Source organism: Terrapene carolina, unplaced genomic scaffold (assembly GCF_002925995.2).
Source record: "Terrapene carolina triunguis isolate 2854851 unplaced genomic scaffold, T_m_triunguis-2.0 Scaffold58, whole genome shotgun sequence".
In the NCBI taxonomy this organism is placed as follows: Eukaryota; Metazoa; Chordata; order Testudines; family Emydidae; genus Terrapene; species Terrapene triunguis.
The window spans coordinates 8,812,673-8,832,836 of NW_020664409.1; the positions used below are offsets into that span (position 1 = coordinate 8,812,673).

The following is a 20,164-nucleotide window of genomic DNA, read 5'->3' on the forward strand; positions in this document are numbered from 1 at the left end:
CACTCAAGGTTTGCAAGTGTGTTCAGATATTGTCTCGCAGCTATTGTTTGCCCCTATTATTTCCTTCTCTCAGTGTTACCTGATATTTCCCTCTTTGCTGAATTTTCTCTTAATAAAGACAAAATTGCAAGAAATACATTGAAGATAGCCTTGCAAAATTGTTACAAGTGGAATGTCAGAGTTACGAACACCAGAATTACTACTGACTGGTCAACCACACACCTCATTTGGAACTGGAAGTACGCAATCAGGCAGAAGAAGAGACCAAAAAAAAAAAAAAGAGCTAATACAGCACAGTACTGTGTTAAAAATAAACTACAAAAAAAAAAGGGAAAGTGTAAAAAAAAGATTTGACAATATAAGGAAACTGTTTCGGTGCTTGTTTAATTTAAATTAAGATGGTTAAAAGCAGCATTTTTCTTATGCACAGTAAAGTTTTAAACCTGTATTAAGTCAATGTTCAGTTTTAAACTTTTGAAAGAACCATAATGTTTTGTTCAGAGTTACAACATTTCAGAGTTATGAACAACCTCCACTTCCGAGGTGTTCATAACTCTGAGGTTCAACTCTATTAACATTTATGACCAGCCAAAGCCCTTGACTAACCATTATCATAGCAATGGCTATCTATTTTCAAAGCAATGACTGTTGATAATGTAACAACTTTATTTGGCCAGGAAAAGTTGCTTGCTTCAGGTGAGTGGATGAGAAGAATTTTACAAGACTGATTAGCCAGGGAGTTTTACACCTGAGCAGCTGACAGTGTTACTCCTCATCCTATGCAGGTGAGCTATCTCTTCAGTACAGCAGACGGAACTCTTTTTCTGCCTTATGGCTGCTCTGTACCCAAGTGAATGGGGAGGGCAGGGTTAGCCCACTCCTGACCATCTCCGCCCACACCCTGCTTCCCTTTCTCCCTTGCAAGTAAGGGTGTAGGATTGTCACCCACAGGAGATGGGGACTGAATGAGCCTAGATCCACATAGAGATTTTGTACCAGTATAATTGGCAGTTAGGGGTATGATTTTTTAGCAATATAGTCATACCAGTACAATCCCTAATATGGATGCAGTTATACTGGTATAAAGGCGCCTTATGCTGGCATAGCCTATTCCCTAGTATAGTTAAAGCGGGACAACTTTCTAGTTATAGACAAGTCCCTAAGAATGGTTGTACAGCGATTCCCACAGCTTTTGATAGGCTGGTTCACATCTACAATGGCTTTGTAACTACCAGGGTGATCACAGGCTTCATGAGCCCCCATCTGCACCAGAGCAGTACAGGATTGGGACCAGGGAATACAATCATGGCACAAAGGATACAATCTTTTCTTCTTAAAGTATTAAGAATACCAATAAAAGTAATTTAGATACAATTAACAAGGTCCAGGTGTAAGGGGAAGGTGTTACATACACATACCCATACTCACACCAATTATATTACACATCTAGATTCCAGAGGCTACATACTCCTCACTGAGTTCAATGGAGCTATAATAATTGACATCAGCTGAGGATCTGCCCCCAGGTATGGGGGAGGAGGGGACATCTGCTGCCAATTGACAACAGTTTTAAAGTAGATCAAACTTCTGGCCTACACTATTTGACAGTGTCCTTTTGAGATTTATAGTCAATATACCCATAGCACACCAAATCTCTTTCCTTCTGCAACTGGCAGCGCACAGACAGGCTGCTGCACCCACACAGGTTTCAGTGGGGCTCTGCACAGATGCAGGGGTGCTGTGGGAATTGCAGGATTGGGCCCCAAATTTAAACAAAATTGTTTTATGACAATTTCATACACCCCACTGTTTATGTATTAAATTTCTTTGGACACAAAATAAGCCATTTAGTCATCCTTACCTAATGTCCATGCAAAGTAATATTTTGGCTTCGATGCTTGCATAACGATATACAGGTAGCCAAGTCTTGACAAGAAGGATGTGTTATTGATAAACTGGCTATCAACAATGTATGTAACAGGATAGGTCTTGGTAAGTGTCAAGAACAAAAGGAGAGATACAAATGTGATACACAGTTTGTATATCACAGCCCCCTGAAAAGCATAATGAATAATAAAACATTGATGTGATAATTTATCAGAATAGACTAAAAGCAAAATAATGCTTCCCACTTACAAAAATAAATTGACTAAAGACCCAACAAGACTGGTAACAGCTAATAATAGCTTCCTTTTCCTCATAATTAATTTGTAACAAGGACCAGCTGGTATAATGAATCAGTGAAAGCCATGCAAAGTTGGCTTTAACATATTTTACTAATTATACTTACAAATAGAAATTAAAGAATTATTCAGAACCAAAATGGGTCATGTTCTTTCACCTAAGCACTGTACATGATCTGCTGGAAGTGCCCTGAGGAGGACAGAGAAATAAGATGGGAAACAGAGAGTTTCCCTATCTGTGCAGTTAAGCACAGGAACTGATTATTGGATTCCTGCTGGAAGCACCAAATATTCTGATTTCCAGTACAATTAGATTGTTATATATCTAGGCTCTTCCATCACTCCCATCAAGGTGTCTGAAAGTGCCTCTCAAAATGACTTAGACAGATACTGTCCTGCACCTAACCTAGCAAATATATATTTTACAAATGTGTAGTTAGTGCCCTAGCACTCCAGAAATCAGAATTATAGGTGTAAGCTGTGAATGCTTTGTAACTGGCTTTCACATATCCATTGTGAGTAAACAGATTCATTCATACATTCATATTGCAAATAGGTGAATCCGTAAGAGTAGACTCCTAATATCAGGAGAATAAAAAACAATATACCATTATTATTTAAACACTGATGTAACTAACTCACTTTTAGCTCTTAAATACTTTTTTTTTTTTACATGCACTCCCTATACAGTAAAACTTAAATGCATAATGTCATTTTAAAGCTTAACTTTTTAAAGAAAAATACTAATTTTTCTATACTACATATATATAATTTATGCAAGTGACACAGTGAGAGATCAGGATGATGCCCTGTATACATACATATTCCACGTTACAGAGAGAATATGCAGAACCAAATTCTGCTCTCAGTCAGTTACAAAGGTATAAATCCAGAGTCACTCCAATGTAACATCGGAATCTGGCCCATGCATTTTTCTGCAATACATGAATGCTACTTGTGGGAGTATCCAGTTTATATTTAATAATATAAAACAAAAATTATAAAGTCCTTGCAATGGATTTATCTTTTTCACATTTAAAAGATGGCTTCAAAGATATTTTAAGACAGTCACCAGGTTTCCTTGAAATGCATCTGGGCAACTTACAGTAATTAATCAATTATGATTCCTGCTTCCAACATGTCCTCTACAGTACAATAGTTTTTTCAGCTTTTCTCTTTTGTAAAATGTTCTCTCTCTTTTGTCTAAGTCTGAATTACAATTCATAATAATCAAAATCTATAGTATGTTCCCACTGTAAACGGAGAGACTTGCACATATGATGTTCACCAACCAATGAGCTACTATGTGCTCTTCTGAACAAAGGGATGATGCCAACCCTCTTCCCCCTAGCTTTGTTATCAACACAAACAGCAGAAAACAGTTATATTTACTGGCACAATACCTCAAGCAGTTTTCCTTGTTTGGTTTTAAACTAGGTGCAGTTATAGAAGTCAGACATGCAAAGCAGTATTCTCTAGCCCTTTGCAATAAATACTTGGCTTTTCACAACTTACAGTTGGAGAAGGATCGGGAAGTCTGTCATAACCCTTTTGCTTCCAGTTCACTTCTAAAAGTTTCATATGCACATGCCTCCCTTCAATGAAGGCTATATAGTCCTTGTAATTGCTGCAAGGTCCAGCTATGACACTCATAAAATTGAGGAGATAGCTCAAATATTCCAGTAAGGAAGGTCTTATTCTGTCAAAACATCCACACACAAAACAGAACAAGGTAAAATATAAAAAAAAATTTCATGGGTACTTTTGATAAGTTTTTGAATTACACTGTGTAACATACTATTTGCTAGTTCCATGAATTATTATTATTCGGAGTATATTTAAAACTTTACATACAACAGAACCTCAATTATGAGTACTCTACATTTTTAAAGCCAGCTGTATACTAAATGATAAATGGAGACACAAAGCAACAGTTACTGTAGAAATGTTATATAAACCTCCCTACAAACTTTCATTTTTCAAGAGATGACAATCATAGTTCCATCATCTAATAATTAGGTAAATTTTCCAATGGCTCACAGTTAAACCTTGAAAACTGAGGAACTAATTATTTTGCCCCTAAGCAAAGTTTGAAATGTATTAAGCACAAGGATCAAAGTTAGTTACTGCTGTAACTTTCAGCCTATTCAAAAAAGATTTCGCTTTCATTCCACAATTAGAGTGGAATTAAACAAGAGGGGGGGGGGGGGGAAATGCTTGTAATAGATAAGCAGCATCCATTTTCTTTTGGTAAACAGTCAAATCTGTAGTATCAAAGTTTGTACTTGGAAGATGAAGAGATGGAGGAGAAACATGCATCAGTGTCCAGAAACTGCTGGTAGTAGGTTAAAAAAAAAACCCCAGCAGCATTTGAAGTGTCAGAAGCAAACTTCATCCTTGCTGTTTTAACATGGATTAGTGCTTTGATGTAGCTATTGATGGTGAGTGGGGGAAGGGAGTATTCTAATGTGAAAGATAGCAGATCACAATGAAAGGGTAGATAAAAGCCTGAAGATCCAAGTAGCACAACTTTATTAAAGGGCCTGGTTCAGCAAAGCACATAAGCAGTTGCTGCACTTCAGGCACCCATTAAAGTTAATGGGATTTAAGCATGTGCTTAAGTACTTTGCTGAATCAGAGTCTAAACCCGGCCTTGGAGAAACGAGGGCTCTCTTGGTATATGGTTCAGTCGCGGGGAAATGAAGAACTCATGTGTGGGTGGTTGGGACACGAACATCACAAAAAGAATTACCTTAATGAGTATTAAAGCATCCACCTTTGGCACTGGGTGGATTGCAGGCAGTACCTACATTAACAACAATTTTTTTTTAAAAGTCGTACATGATTGGGGAAAATCTGACCCCTGGTAATGAGTCAGGGAGGAATTAAAAACCCCACAGACCACTATTACTTAGATGAGGTTAAAGACACACTGAGTGGGAGAAGTAAATTCTTACTTTACGGCAAGACGATTTTGCTCAGCAGTGAGGTCCTCAGCTTGTCGGCCTATTCCTAGCAAGAATAAATAATAGGCATGACACGATAAAATCAAATTAGACTCTTCCAAAAATAACTGCAGAAAACTATCCCAAGATCAAAGGTTATATGCTGTAGGCAGTTATTGGAGATTTTAAATTCACAGGCCTTCCTGTGTTTCATTGTTACCAACAGTAATAATTTGATTTCATTTTCCATCCTTTAAGTCAAACATGCTCATCCTCAGAAGACTGCATGAAGTACTGAGAATGGGTACTTTAGGGTCGGTTCCTCCCCCCTCTCCCTACAAGGCTCTCCTTCTCCTTTGGATCCATCTCCCTTCCTCATTCTCTCCTCTTCAACATGAGTCCACACCCTCACTGTCTCTGTACCTATTGAAACAGCTTCCCAAGTAGGCAGTGAGCTGCATAATGCTCATCCACCAGCATTCATCCCCAGTAGCTATTATTATAGCTCTGTTCCAGGAAATCCCTGTTCCCAGAAAATGCTGGTCCTCTTAGCCACAAGCCTCCTCCTTATTCCCATGTGAGGAAAGGGGCAATTCACAGCAAGAAGACTGGCCAAGGGAGAGGAACTGGCTGCTGGCATGGGAAAGAAGGGGTTGGTCAGGACTCAACTATAGTCAAGAGTTCCAACTGAGTTTCCTTCTGCCCAGGCACTGCACTCTAACCACTAAACTTCCGGGCTCAGACTATACCCACCACTGTAAAATAGACACTTGACTAGTGCGCTTAAACACTCTTATGTAAAAACCCGTATGATTAACAGAACATTAATTATGTTATTTTGAACACTCAAATGCAAAAGTTAAGGTTATCATATTAACATTAACTATGTAACACTGTGCAGCCTGTATATTTCATAGCATGCATTTAACAACAAACACTGATATATTTATGTGCACACCCATCATGGCTGCACCAGCATATTTAACCTCTTTTTTTCCTTCTATTTTTGGAGAGGTTGGGGGCAGAGTTGGTTTCATTTGGAAGGGAGTTGTATGTATTTTCTAGATAAAGTCACAACTGCTTGAAAATGGAAACTGCATCCATTTTATCCACTCCACTAGTATGAAAGTTTGTAAGGTAATAAGCACTTACCACTACAATTAATCTGTAGGACTTTTAAAAAGATTAATTTCAAATGCATCTGTCTCTGCTGTTACCATGTCTTCCCCCCTCATGTGTCTGTTTATTTACACCTGTTGGATATTACCTAAACCCTAGATTACTACTCTCTCTGAAGCAGAGACTGTCTCTGTGTTATTTGTTTGTACAGTGCTTAGCGCAATGGGGCTCAGATCCCTGCGTGGAGCCCCCAGGTAGGGTTGCCAGGCATCAGGTTTTCGACCGTAACGCCCGGTCAAAAAGGGACCCTGGCGGCTCCGGTCAGCACTGCTGACCAGGCCATTAAAAGTCCAGTCAGTGGCGCAGCAAAGCTAAGGCAAGCTCCCTGCAGCTCCCGGAAGCAGCCAGCATCTCCCTGCAGCCTCTAGGCTCAGGGCCGGCTAGGGAGGCTCCGCACGCTGCCCCCACCCTGAACTTCAGCCAATGGGCGCTGCGGGCTTGAGCAGCGTGCAGAGCCGCTTGGCTGTGCCTCTGCCTAGGGGCCGCAGGGACATGCTGGCTGCTTCTGGGAGCCGCCTAAGATAAGTGTTGCCTGGTGCCCGCATGCATCACCCCCTCCTGCATCCCAACCCCCTGCCCCAGCCCTGAGTCCTCTCCCGCACCCCCTCCCACACTCCAACCCCCTGCCCCAGCCCAGAGTCCCCTCCTGCACCCCAAACCTCTCATCCCTGGCCCCACCTCAGAGCCCACACCCCCAGCAGGAGCCCTCACCCCCTCACACACCTCAACCCCCTGCCCCAGCCCAGATCCCCCACCACACTCCAAACCCCTCATTTCCGGCCCCATTCCAGAGCCCTCACTCCCTCCCGCACCCCAACCCCCTGCCCCAGCCCAAAGCCTCCTCCCACACTCTGAATCCCTCAGCCCCACTCCCAGACTGGAGCCCCCTCCTGCATACCACACCCCACATCCCCAGCCCCACCCCAGAGCCCGCACCCCCAGCCGGAGCCCTCACCCCCTTCTGCACCCTCACCCCTTGCCCCAGCCTAGTGAAAATGAGCAAGGGTGAGGGAGAGCGAGTGAGGGAGGGAGGGGGAATGGAGTGGGTGGGGCCTTGGAGAAGGGGCGGGGCAGGGCCTCAGGGAAGGGTGGGGCAGGGCAAGGGTATTCGGTTTTCTGCAATCAGAAAGTTGGCAACCCTATTCGCAGGTGCAACCGCTATAGAAATAAACAACAACAACACTAATTACAATTTCAATGTTTGAGCCTTTTATTGTACTGGAGGCAGGCATCTTTCTGGAAAATGATGCCATTTGTGACTCTAGCAGTGTCAAAGAGACTTGAGTCAGGTAGGGATGAGCCCAGTTTGGGTCAGGGTCAGACCTAAAAATTAGGCTTGAGCAGACTTCTAGTCTATGCAGACAGTTAGTCTGCAGCAGGCTAGCACAGGGTAGATTCACACCCCAGCTTGCCGCAAATTGTTTGTTTGTATAGACAAGTCCTTAAACTCATGCCTTGGTCTCGCACAGATTCAGGACTGAACATATTAAGTCCTAGGGCCTGATTCTGATCTCACATCAGCGAGAATCAAGGGTAACTTGAGGGAAGTCTGTGGAGTTACACAGGTGTCAAACAAATATTAAATGAGATCAGACTTAGGCCCATGGACTTCAAACCAGTGTAATTTTCAATACCCTGGAGGTAATCTTCTCTGAGGTATAAAAGCATCTTTATTATAAAAAGAAGGTTTAGAATCAGGAAAAATGCAGCAAAATCTGTCTGTTTTTCAGAAAGCACTGCCCTTCCTTGCTTGGAGAAACACAGTGAACTAAACTCATCCCTGGGGTAACTCCACTAAAGACAGTGGACTGGAATGGAAGTGCTGCCTTTAGGATATCAGAGGGTTTGTTTGCTTACCATCGTGCACTTGGAATGCAAGAGTTGTGATCTTCTGTGTAATAATCATCAGTGGGCTATAATGTAAAGACATAGAAAGCGATGAATGGCTTTTCATAATACAGTGCAAATCCTTCCATCTTATTTTTATATGGATTATTGGATTGATTGATAATAATCTTACACTTATATAATGTCTTTCATCTTAAAGGATCCCAATTCACTTAATTAGTCAATGAAATGTAACCACCTCTGGGATGAAAGGTATCGTTGTCACAGTTTAGAACAAAAAGTGGAAAATGCCATATGAATACCAAAACTGCATGAGGAATTTAAGTAGGCAGAACATAATTATCCATGGTAGAAACTGGGCCAAAACAGCAAAGTTAACAACCCTACAGTAGAGTGCTGTGAAATCTTTAATTACCAAATGCAGTCAGAACCTTATTGTAGATCTCATCCAAAAGATGGTACCTCAACCAGTACAGCGTATACTATGCTAAGGGTGTCATTCTGGAATAAATAATACCTCAGTATGAAATACCATCACCCTTGTTGCAGCTCATCTGGTTTCAATCCCTTTGGAGTGGGGACTGTGCCTAGCAAACATTTTTAGGCAGAATATAACTACCACCTAGTTTTTATATGGAGCTTTTCATCAGTAATTCTCAACGGGGTTTATAAAGGAGGCAAGTATAATTATTACCATTATCCAAATGGGGAAACTGAGGCACAGAGGGGCTGCGACTTGCCCAGGGTCACCCAGTAGGCCAGTGGCAGAGCAGAGAATAGAACTGAGGTCTCTGGAGCCCCAGTCCACTGCTCTACCCACCAGGCAACATTGTATTCAAAAATCTCCCAATTCAAAATCAGACCTGATGGTTAAGATTAACTATTTGCCTTTTGGTTGCCTCAATATAAAAGTTTAAGTGATTTTTCTAAATACTCAACGTGTTGAAAAAAGTGTCGAAGGTACAGTAGAATCCCGATTATCTGAACCACTCAAAAGATTATGTTCACATAATCAGGTTTCAATAGACCAGGGAGTCATGATGGCAGTTCAGTAGACTGAGAGGTTTAGATACTGTAGATTCAGCGAACTGAAATTCAATTGTATTTTAAACCCTAAATGTAGATCAATATCACTGTAATAATTTTATACACAAAGAATATGCTTTATCCTCATCCTCCTCAGACATCGACATCCAAAGGGAATCCACAAGCAGGCACAGTTATCTGCAGTTAATGAAAATCATAGAATCATAGGACTGGAAGGGACCTCGAGAGGTCATCTAGTCCAGTCCCCTGCACTCATGGCAGGACTAAGTATTATCTGACAGGTGTTTGTCTAACCTGCTCTTAAAAATCTCCAACGATGAAGATTCCACAACCTCCCTGGGCAATTTATTCCAGTGCTTAACCACTCTGACAGTTAGGAAGATTTTCCTAATGTCCAACCTAAACCGCCCTTGCTGCAATTTAAGTCCATTGCTTCTTGTCCTAGCCTCAGAGGTTAAGAAGAACAATTCTTCTCCCTCCTCCTTGTAACAACCTTTTATGTATTTGAAAACTGTAATCACGTCCCCTGTGTCTTCTCTTTTCCAGACTAAACAAACCCAGTTTTTCAATCTTCCCTCATAGGTCATGTTTTCTAGACCTTTAATCATTTTTGACACTCTTCTCTGGACCTTCTCCAATTTGTCCACATCTTTCCTGACACAATACTCCAGTTGGGGCCTAATCAGCGTGGAGTAGAGCGGAAGAATTACTTCTCGTGTCTTGCTTACAACACTCCTGCTTATACATCCCAGAATGATGTTTGCTTTTTTTGTAACAGCGTTACACTGTTGACTCATATTTAGCTCGTGGTCCACTTCCCCCAGATCCCTTTCCGCAGTCATTTCCCATTTTGTATTTGTGCAATTGATTGTTCCTTACTAAGTGGAGTACTTTGCATTTGTCCTTATTGAATTTCATCCTATTTACTTCAGACCATTTCTCCAGTTTGAATTTTAATCCTATCCTCCAAAGCACTTGCAACCCCTCCCAGCTTGATATCGTCCGCAAACTTTATAAGTGTACTCTCTATCCCATTATCTAAATCATGTTGATGAAGTTATTGAACAGAACCGGACCCAGAACTGATCCCTGAGGGACCCCACTTGTTACACCCTTCCAGCATGACTGTGAACCACTGATTACTCTCTGGGAACCAGTGGTGCAAGTAAAATCCATGTCTTACTGGTACGGCGGGGGGAGGGCGACCAGCTAAGGAGGGCACGTGACCTCCCCATGTGACTCCTCACCGCCCCGCCCCCAGTCCAGGGCCCTCACGCTCTCCTAGGGTTACCATATTTGAACATTCAAAAAAGAGGACACTCCACGGGGGGAAGGAGGGGGGAACCTTCGCTGTTGCAGCTGCCCTCCCAGACGTTTTTAGATATTTAAATAGAGTTACCATACGTCCGTATTTTCCCGGGACGGCAATTTAAGAACCAAAAAGCCTGACATGTCCAGGAAAATACGGACGTATGGTAACCCTACCTAAAGTTCTTTTTTAAAAAGATGGGCCTGAACTAGAAATGAGCTCCGTTTCACAAGTGTGGGTCCCAGCTGCTCCCTGCCCCCCTCATTGAAGCAGGTGTGCAGGGTTACTGCCCTGGGAACTGCAGGGCACCAGTGGACGTGGGGCCAGCTGCAGACAGGGGCACGGGGCAGGGCTGGCTGGAGGCAGGGCAGGGGCTGACTGGAGGTAGGGGCTGCCTGCAGGCAGGGCGGGAGTGCGGCAGGGGCTGGAGACAGGGGCTAGCTGCGGGCAGGGGGTGCGGCAGGGGTTGGAGACAGGGGCTGGCTGCGGGCAGGGTGGCATGTACTCATGGGGAGAGCAGCTCGGGGCAGCAGCGCACAGAGCAGCCCGAGCCGAGCAGCAGAACTCAGCCCAGGCCAGCAGAGCAGCCGGGGACCCGCCGGGCAGCACCAGCTGCAGGAGTCCCAGGGCCAGGGGAGCAGCACAGCAACAGGGCCTGTCTCCAGCGCCAGGCGGCGGCCTGCATGGCTCCCGCTCCCACAGCGCCAGGCTCCCGGCCGGGGTGGGGCCGGAAGAGGAATGACATCACTTCCTGGCCGGCCGGAGCCCATCAAAGCCACAGCACCCCCTCACACAGCGGGGGGAAGCGGGTTACAAGTTTAGCCGGGGCCGGGCGAGCATCCCAGACACGCAGCTCCTGCAGGTAACTCTAGGCTTAGGATGCCTCCCTATTTTCCCGGACATGTTCGGCTTTTTGGAAATTCCTCCAGGACGGCGATTTGAGAACCAAAAAGCCACACATGTCCGGGAAAATACGGACGTATGGTAACCCTATGCTCTCCCCGTCCCCATCGCACATCCATCCCATGTTACGTGGGGCGGAAGGTGAGGGGGGTTCTGTCCTCCCGCTGTGCCAGAGACAGGGCTGGGGAGGGGGCAGTACAGCTGCCAGAGGAGCCGCCGGCGTTCTGCTTCTTTCCCCGCTGCTGCCCCTTCCAGTGGGGAAAGGAGCAGAACTCCCAGCCCCACCCCCCAGCCCTCTCCTCCAGCGGGGCTGCTGTTGTGGTACACAGACGGAGATGCTGCTGCTGGTACGCTGTACCGGCTATAATTAGCTTGCTGGTACGGTGTACTGCAACATACCAGCCTACTTGCACTCCTGCTGGGAACGGTTTTCCAACCAGTTTTGCACCCACCTTATAGTAGCCCCATCTAGGTTGCATTTCCCTAGTTTGTTTATGAGAAGGTCATGCGAGACAGTATCAAAAGCTTTACTAAAGTCAAGATATACCATGTCTACCACTTCCCCCATCCACAAGTCTTGTTACCCTGTCAAAGAAAGCTATCAGGTTGGTTTGACATGATTTGTTCTTGACAAATCCGTGCTGACTGTTACTTATCACCTTATTATCTTCTAGATGTTTGCAGATTGATTGCTTAGTTATTTGCTCCATTATCTTTCCAGGTACAGAAGTTAAGCTGACTGGTCTGTAATTGCCTGGGTTGTCCTTATTTCCTTTTTTATAGCTTGGCACTATATTTGCCCTTTTCCAGTCTTCTGCAATCTCTCCTGTCTTCTATGACTTTTCAAAGATAATCGCAAATGGCTCAGATATCTCCTTAGTCAGCTCCTTGAGTATTCTAGGATGCATTTCATCAGGCCCTGGTGACTTGAAGACATCTAATTTGTCTAAGTAATTTTTAACTTGTTCTATTCGTATTTTAGCCTCTGATCCTACCTCATTTTCACTGGCATTCACTATGTTAGATGTCCAATCACCACCAACTTTCTTGGTGAAAACCAAAACAAAGAAGTCATTAAGCACCTCTGCCATTTCCACATTTTCTGTTATTATTTTTTCCCCCTTCGTTGAGTAACGGTCCTACCCTGTCCTTGGTCTTCCTCTTGCTTCTAATGTATTGTAGAATGTTTTCTTGTTACCCTTTATGTCTCTAGCTAGTTTGATCTTGTTTTGTACCTTGGCCTTTCTAATTGTCCCTACATACTTGTGTTATTTGTTCATATTCATCTTTTATAATTTGACCTAGTTTCCACTTTTTGTAGTATTTTTTGTAGGGCTCTTTTTTTATTTTTAGATCATTGAAGATCTCCTGGTTAAGCCACGGTGGTCTCTTGCCATACTTCCTATCTTTCCTACACAGTGGGATAGTTTGCTCTTGTGCCCTTAATAATGTGTCTTTGAAAAACTGCCAACTGTCTTCAATTGTTTTTCTCTCCTTAGATTGCTTCCCAGGGGATCTTACCTACCAACTCCCTGAGTTTGCTAAAGTCTGCCTTCTTGAAATCCATTGTCTTGATTTTGCTGGTCTCCATCCTACCATTCCTTAGAATCACGAACTCTATCATTTCATGATCACTTTCACCCAAGCTAACTTCCACTTTCAAATTCTCAACCAGTTTCTCCTTATTTGTCAAAATGAAATCTAGAACAGCCTCTCCCCCTAGTACCTTTCTCCACCTTCTGAAATAAAAAATCATACATTCCAATACATTCCAAGAACTTGGATAATCTGTGCCCTGCTGTGTTATTTTCCCAGAAGATGTCTGAGTAGTTGAAGTCTCCCATCACCACCAAGTCCTGTGCTTTGGATGATTTTGTTGGTTGTTTAAAAAAAGCCACATCCACCTCTTCTTCCTGGTTAGGTGGCCTGTAGTAGACCCCTACCATGACATCATCCTTGTTTTTTACCCCTTTTATCCTTTCCCAGAGACTTTCAACAAGTCTGTCTCCTATTTCCATCTCAACCTCAGTCCAAATGTATACCTTTTTAATATATAAGGCAACACCTCCTCCCTTTTTTCCCTGCCTGTCCTTCCTGAGCAAGCTGTACCCTTCTATAACAATATTCCAGTCACGTGCATTATCCCACCATGTCACATTGGTTCAGCAACAATTTTTCATTTTAAAAGCAAACTTTTGTCAGGCATGATTCTTGCTAGTGACAAAACTGATTTATTTTATGCTAATGTTTAAGTAAGTAACTTTAAACCAGAGAATCAAAGCCAAACTGATGTCCCTTTAATTGCCTGCATTTAGGCACCTGCATTTGAAAATTGGGCCCCCTGCTGTAAACCACTGAGCACTGAAATCCAAACAATTCAGATGGACTGAAGGTCATGCACAAAAACAGCCTGTATTAGAACGCTGCTACAATTTAATCTGAAAAAACTAACATTCTCTCCCTTCCATCCCAAATTTGAACTCTAAATAAGACATAAAGATTGACAGAAATGACACTCCTGCTGCAGAAAAATACAACATATCATACAAAGCCCTTTCTGAAAAACCAATAGGAGTCTTTATTTTCCTCCTGGGTTCAAGATGCTTAATATACAATGACAGCAAGAGAGGGAATTAAGGGTGCTAGAGAGGGAAAACAGTGCATAGAATAACAGCTCAGCTAAAGCCTCCAATATTCAAACAGACTCACATTGTCTAGTCTATTCTGTAACCTTCCTCAGGAAGGTGGAAAACTGTCTTGCAACGTCCCCTAAGCAGAAATCTGCCCATATCGTGTCCCAGCCAAGAAAAGAATAAGTCATTGTGGGTTCTTATGGGATATCAGCCTTTCCCATACACATGTCCATACTTGAAAGCACATATCCATACTTCTGTAGTGCCTGGTACTGTAATCTCTCCTCCAGCTGTAAAAGTAGGATGAACAGGTCCGCCGTCCCCCTGCCCCTCCTACCCAGCCACCGACTTCATCTTGATGTCAGCTTAGGAAATTTACAGCGAGGACAGAATAACTGAAAACTTTGCATGTTTCACTTTGTGCCCTGAAATCCAAGTGCTTCACCTACATCATATGCTAAACCCTTCTGGCTTCCAACCTTTGAATCCATATGTTGCTCACACATCCTGGTGATGGGTACCACATAGATTGCCATTCAGTTTACAGAATGAGAAGTCCTAATGAGATGCCTAACTTGGCACACTGAAGCACATTATGCAACTACTGTTCTATATGGGTCCACTATAGCACCTGGACAGACACTTCATACCTTCCTCCCACCTAAAATAGTTCTCTGTTTTAAAGCTGAAATGCTGAGTCAGGAGATGCTGGTACGTTGAGATTTCAAGCCTAGTAATAAAATAAACAGTACAGCAGAGATCAGCAATCTCTGCCTCTTGACACATAGAGAGCTCTTTCAACGTGTCCTTGAAGATCAGCTTTGCAGGTAAATGCCAGAACATTGTGTTTAATATCTGCCAGCCTCCATTGTGTGTGATTAGTTGCCAAGTTAGAAGTCTGATTTGGATATTTAAAGTATTAAAAAGAAGCGCTGCCAACTCTCAGGATTTTATTGCAGGTCTTACGATATTTGATATGTTTTTAAAACCCCAGCTCCCTGAATCATGTGATTATACGAGACCCTCAGCTTTTGTTGGTTGTTTGTTTTTTTAAATAAGTTCCTAGCCCTACTGATTGTAGAGAAAAGATTGGAAACATGAATCCTCCAAGCTCAAAAACAGAGCCAAAATAAAAAGAACCCAAAGCTTATTTTTAAAATTCCATAATTACTAAGTCAGACTCAGGATATTTGAACACTTAGGCCTGGCAATACTGAAGGAATAAATTGCTATTTTTTTTTTTAACTTTCAGGTAACATCTAATTATAAATGGCACAAAAATGTTGACTAAATTAGTATGTTAAACATGGTGCCCATGTCATGCAAGGTCAAATGTTTTTGACATATAAGTAATAAAAATGTGACTCAGTTTGAGAAGGCTTCAGAGGTGTGCACAAAAATAGACATGAATAAAATCTACTGTATACCCACAAGTGAAGGTCAGAACCTATTATTTTGTTCAAAATGTTGACACGGTTTATTGAAAAGAGGCGAAGAAGTAGGTAGACTTTAAAAGAAAATCACAATATTCTATGAGAATAAAGCCTACAGATGATACTTACATTTACAGAGGAAACCTAAAGGAAGACATTTGAAATAAAGCCATTTATTCCCAAAACCCAGATCATTTGAGCTCCGTTTAACTGTGACTAAAAAGAGCTCCTCATGCTTTGCAGCTGCAAACCAAAGGATATTATCCCACAATGCCTAATCTGTGAATATCATACAAAATAAAACATATCAACACTATTGCTAAAACCAGACCAGAGAAACAGAAACTCAATTTCCCCATGCTATGATTTATTTCTAATATTTTTGATACTTTTTGTGAATTTATTTCCTTGGTCTGGAAATCAGTGTGGAAAACCTCACACAATCAAGGGCTCTCATGAGATTGTCCAGATTGTCTACGTTTTTTACTATTGTACTAGAAACTCCATATCAACATCTCTTGCTGTATTTTGTTACTTCTGTTTTCAACAGAAACCAGGAAGTGCAGCAGCACACAGAAGATACAAACTGAATTTTACACACCTCAAATCAGTTTTCAGTTTGTTTCATGTTTAGGCAGAAATTCAAGTCACTTCCTAACTTAAAATCAGAACCACTTACTTCACCCATCCCCAATTCTAAACAATATGTTTAGTTGGTGGCATCTATTAGATAACTATTCTTTACAGCTGAAAGTTTTCATTCAGAAAAATGTTTCTTTCTGAGGGAAGTGCGTGGGATATTAATGGGATATCAAGCTTTTCAACTCTGATTCACTGGTTTGAATTTAAGCTGGTTGGTAGTTACCACCCACGGTTCCTTATCAGCTTATGCGTAATCAGTTAGTGGTGTCCAGTTTCAAGAGACAAATGCTAAACAGAGTAGTCAAGCAATGAATGAGCACGGAGTGAATGAAGAGAGTGCTATCTTCATACTACAGAAAAGAGGCTTATTGGCAGAGCCATGTCTTGCACTGCTACTACCCATGTTGTACGTGGTCTGTGGATACACAGAGGACTTCAGTCCCCAGAGCTGTCGTCCCATCACTTACAATGCCAAAAAAGAATTTCCTTAATATATTTTCAAGGAAAACAAATGTTTCCATCTAACTCTTTGGAGTGCTTAATACTTCTGTACTTTGTTCTGCAATGGTGTAACACTAAAAGAATACATCTAGGTCAGTTTCCATTGTCAAATATATTTTCTTTTTACAAATTGGCTATTCTACCATTGTTGCTAACTTTGGGGATTGAAATAAAACCAGCAGGAGGAAAGAAAACACAGCAAAGCATTAAGCATTAGAAGATAAATAACTGCCTTCAGTGACACTCATTGCTAAAAAATTGCTTTATAAAGCTTTTCGAGATTTCACATTTAACTATGTTCATTTTTAGGGTGGTTTGCTAGAAATGCTGCCATTTTTTCCTTTGGAGTAAAGTTAGGGCTGATAAAATGTTTTAGCCCAACAGCCCTGGAGAATGAAGTCTTCCATTTATCTACAGCAGAAATATGGCACATGCAGTAAAAAGTGCAAGATTGTGTATCTGTCAGCCAAAAGGCTCCGATTTACACATGGAAAATACCACCATTCAGGGTGAAAAGGTGGGTCAGTCTCCAAGCCAATTCAAGCATTTGACTCTCATATAAGACTGTTAATAAGGGTGGGAACTAGTGCCAATTTTATGGTGATTTTTGTGCTGTGAATTTTTCCACTAGGAATAGCGCGGAGGCCCCTAGAATTTCAGATAAGCCATTTGTGTCACCCACAGGCCTTCAATGAATATTCTTCAAATGGTAGTGGTTTTTGCTCATAACAAACTGGTTGAACTCAAACCCGTAACCAAAAAGTGAGAGGCACCGTGGCCCCAGTCCAGCAAAGAATTTAAGCTTGTCCATAATTTAATGAATGAGTAGTCACACTGACTTCATTCATACTGTTCATGTGCACAAAGTTAGGCACATGTTTGAGTAGTTACTCATGCCCATTACTAGCCTCCTGAGCTATCATATTCCTTTGATTTTTTTCTTTTTAAACTAATCCATTTCTGGTAAAAACTATAATATCACTACACTGACAGTCTACATATGCTATAAAAGAGGATGATGTATTTATTAGTAGTGCCATTCTTATAAAGTATTAAAAAACACCAAAAATCAACTCACCAGCATAATCCTCTTAGCATAAAGAAGAAGGGAAAAAAATATGTAACTGGGGTAAGAAAGAGTTAAAAAAACCTAAATAATCCTAAGAACAGTTTATAAATGCCAAAGCAAAGCATCCAGAAAAGGACTTATAATAAAACATGCATGTTTCACTCTTTCAAAAATGGGATAAAACAGCTTTGTTGGTAGCTGGCCCTTTAAAGCTGGAAGAAACAACCAGCTACAGCTATTCTGGAAGTTCTCTCCCTTTCAGCAGGAGAGGGGCAGATGGCTCCTCTCACATTGTTTTCCCAGCTTGGCAAGAAAGGGCTTTGGGAAAATCCAAGGACCGTCTCCCCCAGAGTAGAATCAGAATGAGGAAAGAGAAGGCTTGGGGCCACTCACCGGGACTGGCAACACTGGTCTATTGCACTCTCAAGAAAGGAATAAAGAGAGCAACAGTCTATCCCACCCAACCAGACAAACTTAAGGAAGAAGCAGCTTGGGTCAACCTGACTTGCTGCTTCCTTGGACACTGAGGGATTAGCAGATAGGAAGATAACCTAGGACCCACTCCACCACCAAAGAGTAACTTTGGAACTTACTCTCCCATCCCCACTCAAGGTGGAGAAGCAGATAAGCAGACCCTCCCCACCTCTGGCAAGGTGCTATTGTGCAAGAACACACACAGGCACACCTCGCTGGCTAACGGAAATACTGAGTCAGTCTAACATCATGCATTATTTACTTTGAACAAGTATTTCTTGAAAGATTAAGTAAACAAGATTGCAGGACCGCCCTTTGTGACATTCTTTTAATTGTACTAAATTACAGTCCTACAATAATTTAATAATAAATTATATTGTTAGCCAATACATATATGGTAGGCTTAGTGTTAATATAAGTATTAGGAAGTTATGTTAACTGAATGTATTATACTCTCCCTACAATTCTGTCCACCCATGTCAGGTATCCCATAAGACCATGCATTAGTTGAAGTAAGCTTTGGCTTAAGGAGATAAGAAGGGTCAGGACATATGAGTATTTTTCCATATTAACAGGTAGGGAGTTATTCTCACAAGCTAATACTGAAATGTCCCAAAGGAAAAGGACAAGACATATGAATATTCTACCCTGGCATAAACCTAAGAGGTTTCTTCATGCTCCTTGATACCTGGAGTGCATGCGTTCAGAACAATGAAATAAGGGGTACATCATGTTACCGAAAAAACAAGTAGAAAGCGGATTGGTTGCATCTAGTTTCAGATGATGTACACAGTACCTTTTACTTGTCAACGGGTAGGAGATAAAAAGATGGCTTTAGGAGTGTAAATTTGGGAAACACACCTTCTGTGTAAAGTGAATGTAACAACACTACACGAGGTGGCTTCCCAGAAACTGGTATCGTATTGAATGTTTTTTCCTCTTCTATATTATTATTGGCTTATATCAATAAACCTGAGTGATATTAGTTAATTTGCCTCTTGAATAATAATGAACCAAAGTGTGATCAAGCAATTGACTATACAATTTATCAACAGACATAGTATACGAGCTGGATACTCACCCAGAGAAATCTGTAGTGAGAATACCATAATTAAATATGTATATTCGGCTAATGTGACACAATGTGAGGTATCCCATGGCTACCACAAAGGAGTACCTAAACAGAACATACAAACAAACAGAACAGTTACCAACCGAAGCAGAGTCAAGACTTTACATTCACCTCATACAGGCAAAACAAAAAATGAGAGTAAATTTATACATGTCAGGATGATAATCAAAATTGAGACACTCAAAATTACTAGTCACTTTGGAAAATTATGTCCTAGAATTCAAGTGTCTGAAGCCAGATAACATTTAACATACTGCTGAGATTATCCATTCTCCTTTCTGTTCTATGTACATACACACACACCAGAAATACTTGAGACTCTCATATTGCAAGTCTGTAGAAAACAGGAGAAAAAGAATATAATTATGCTTTAAGAGCTGGGCCGGCTCCAGGGTTTTGGCCGCCCCAAGCAGCCAAAAAAAAAAAAAAAAAAAGCCGCGATCGCGATCTGCGGATGCAATTCGGCGGGAGGTCCTTCGCTCCGAGCCGGAGTGAGGGACCATCCGCCGAATTGCCGCCGAATAGCTGGACTTGCCGCCACACTCCGAAGTGGCCGCCTCAAGCACCTGTTTGACAAGCTGGTGCCTGGAGCCGGCCCTGTTTAAGAGTACACAATCGCTGTACATTGTTTTCAGTAACATTTGGAAGACAATTTCTTTTGGCTTTACATGCTCAAACAGGTCGTTATGCAAAGTTTTTCACACAGGAAGTATTTTTTAACTAGGGTTTGAAAAATCCACTCTCTGGTTTGTGTCCTGTGTGAGTGTAAAATTAGGTTAGGCAGGAAGGCTAGTGGTATCCTGTATTCTGACATTCTAATCGTTTAAGGCAGTGATTCTCAGATCTCAGTGGTTCAGGAGCCAAAT

General features: G+C 41.9%; 1 protein-coding gene across 2 annotated transcripts in view; it reads right to left on the reverse strand.

Moving 5' to 3' along the window:
• Positions 1-20,164, reverse strand: part of MBOAT1 (membrane bound O-acyltransferase domain containing 1) — a 75,713-nt gene that overhangs the window by 15,426 nt on the left and 40,123 nt on the right. Inside the window, exons 4-8 of one of the 2 annotated variants that reach the window (XM_026660473.1) lie at positions 19,248-19,343; positions 8,165-8,220; positions 5,141-5,195; positions 3,699-3,882; positions 1,862-1,988 (exon numbers count right to left, since the gene is read on the reverse strand). In XM_026660473.1, the coding sequence (XP_026516258.1) occupies positions 1,862-1,988; positions 3,699-3,882; positions 5,141-5,195; positions 8,165-8,220; positions 19,248-19,343 (518 nt within the window). Of the gene's footprint in view, positions 1-1,861; positions 2,055-3,698; positions 3,883-5,140; positions 5,196-8,164; positions 8,221-19,247; positions 19,344-20,164 lie in introns of both variants that reach the window. The other variant, XM_026660470.1, reaches the window with a different exon arrangement.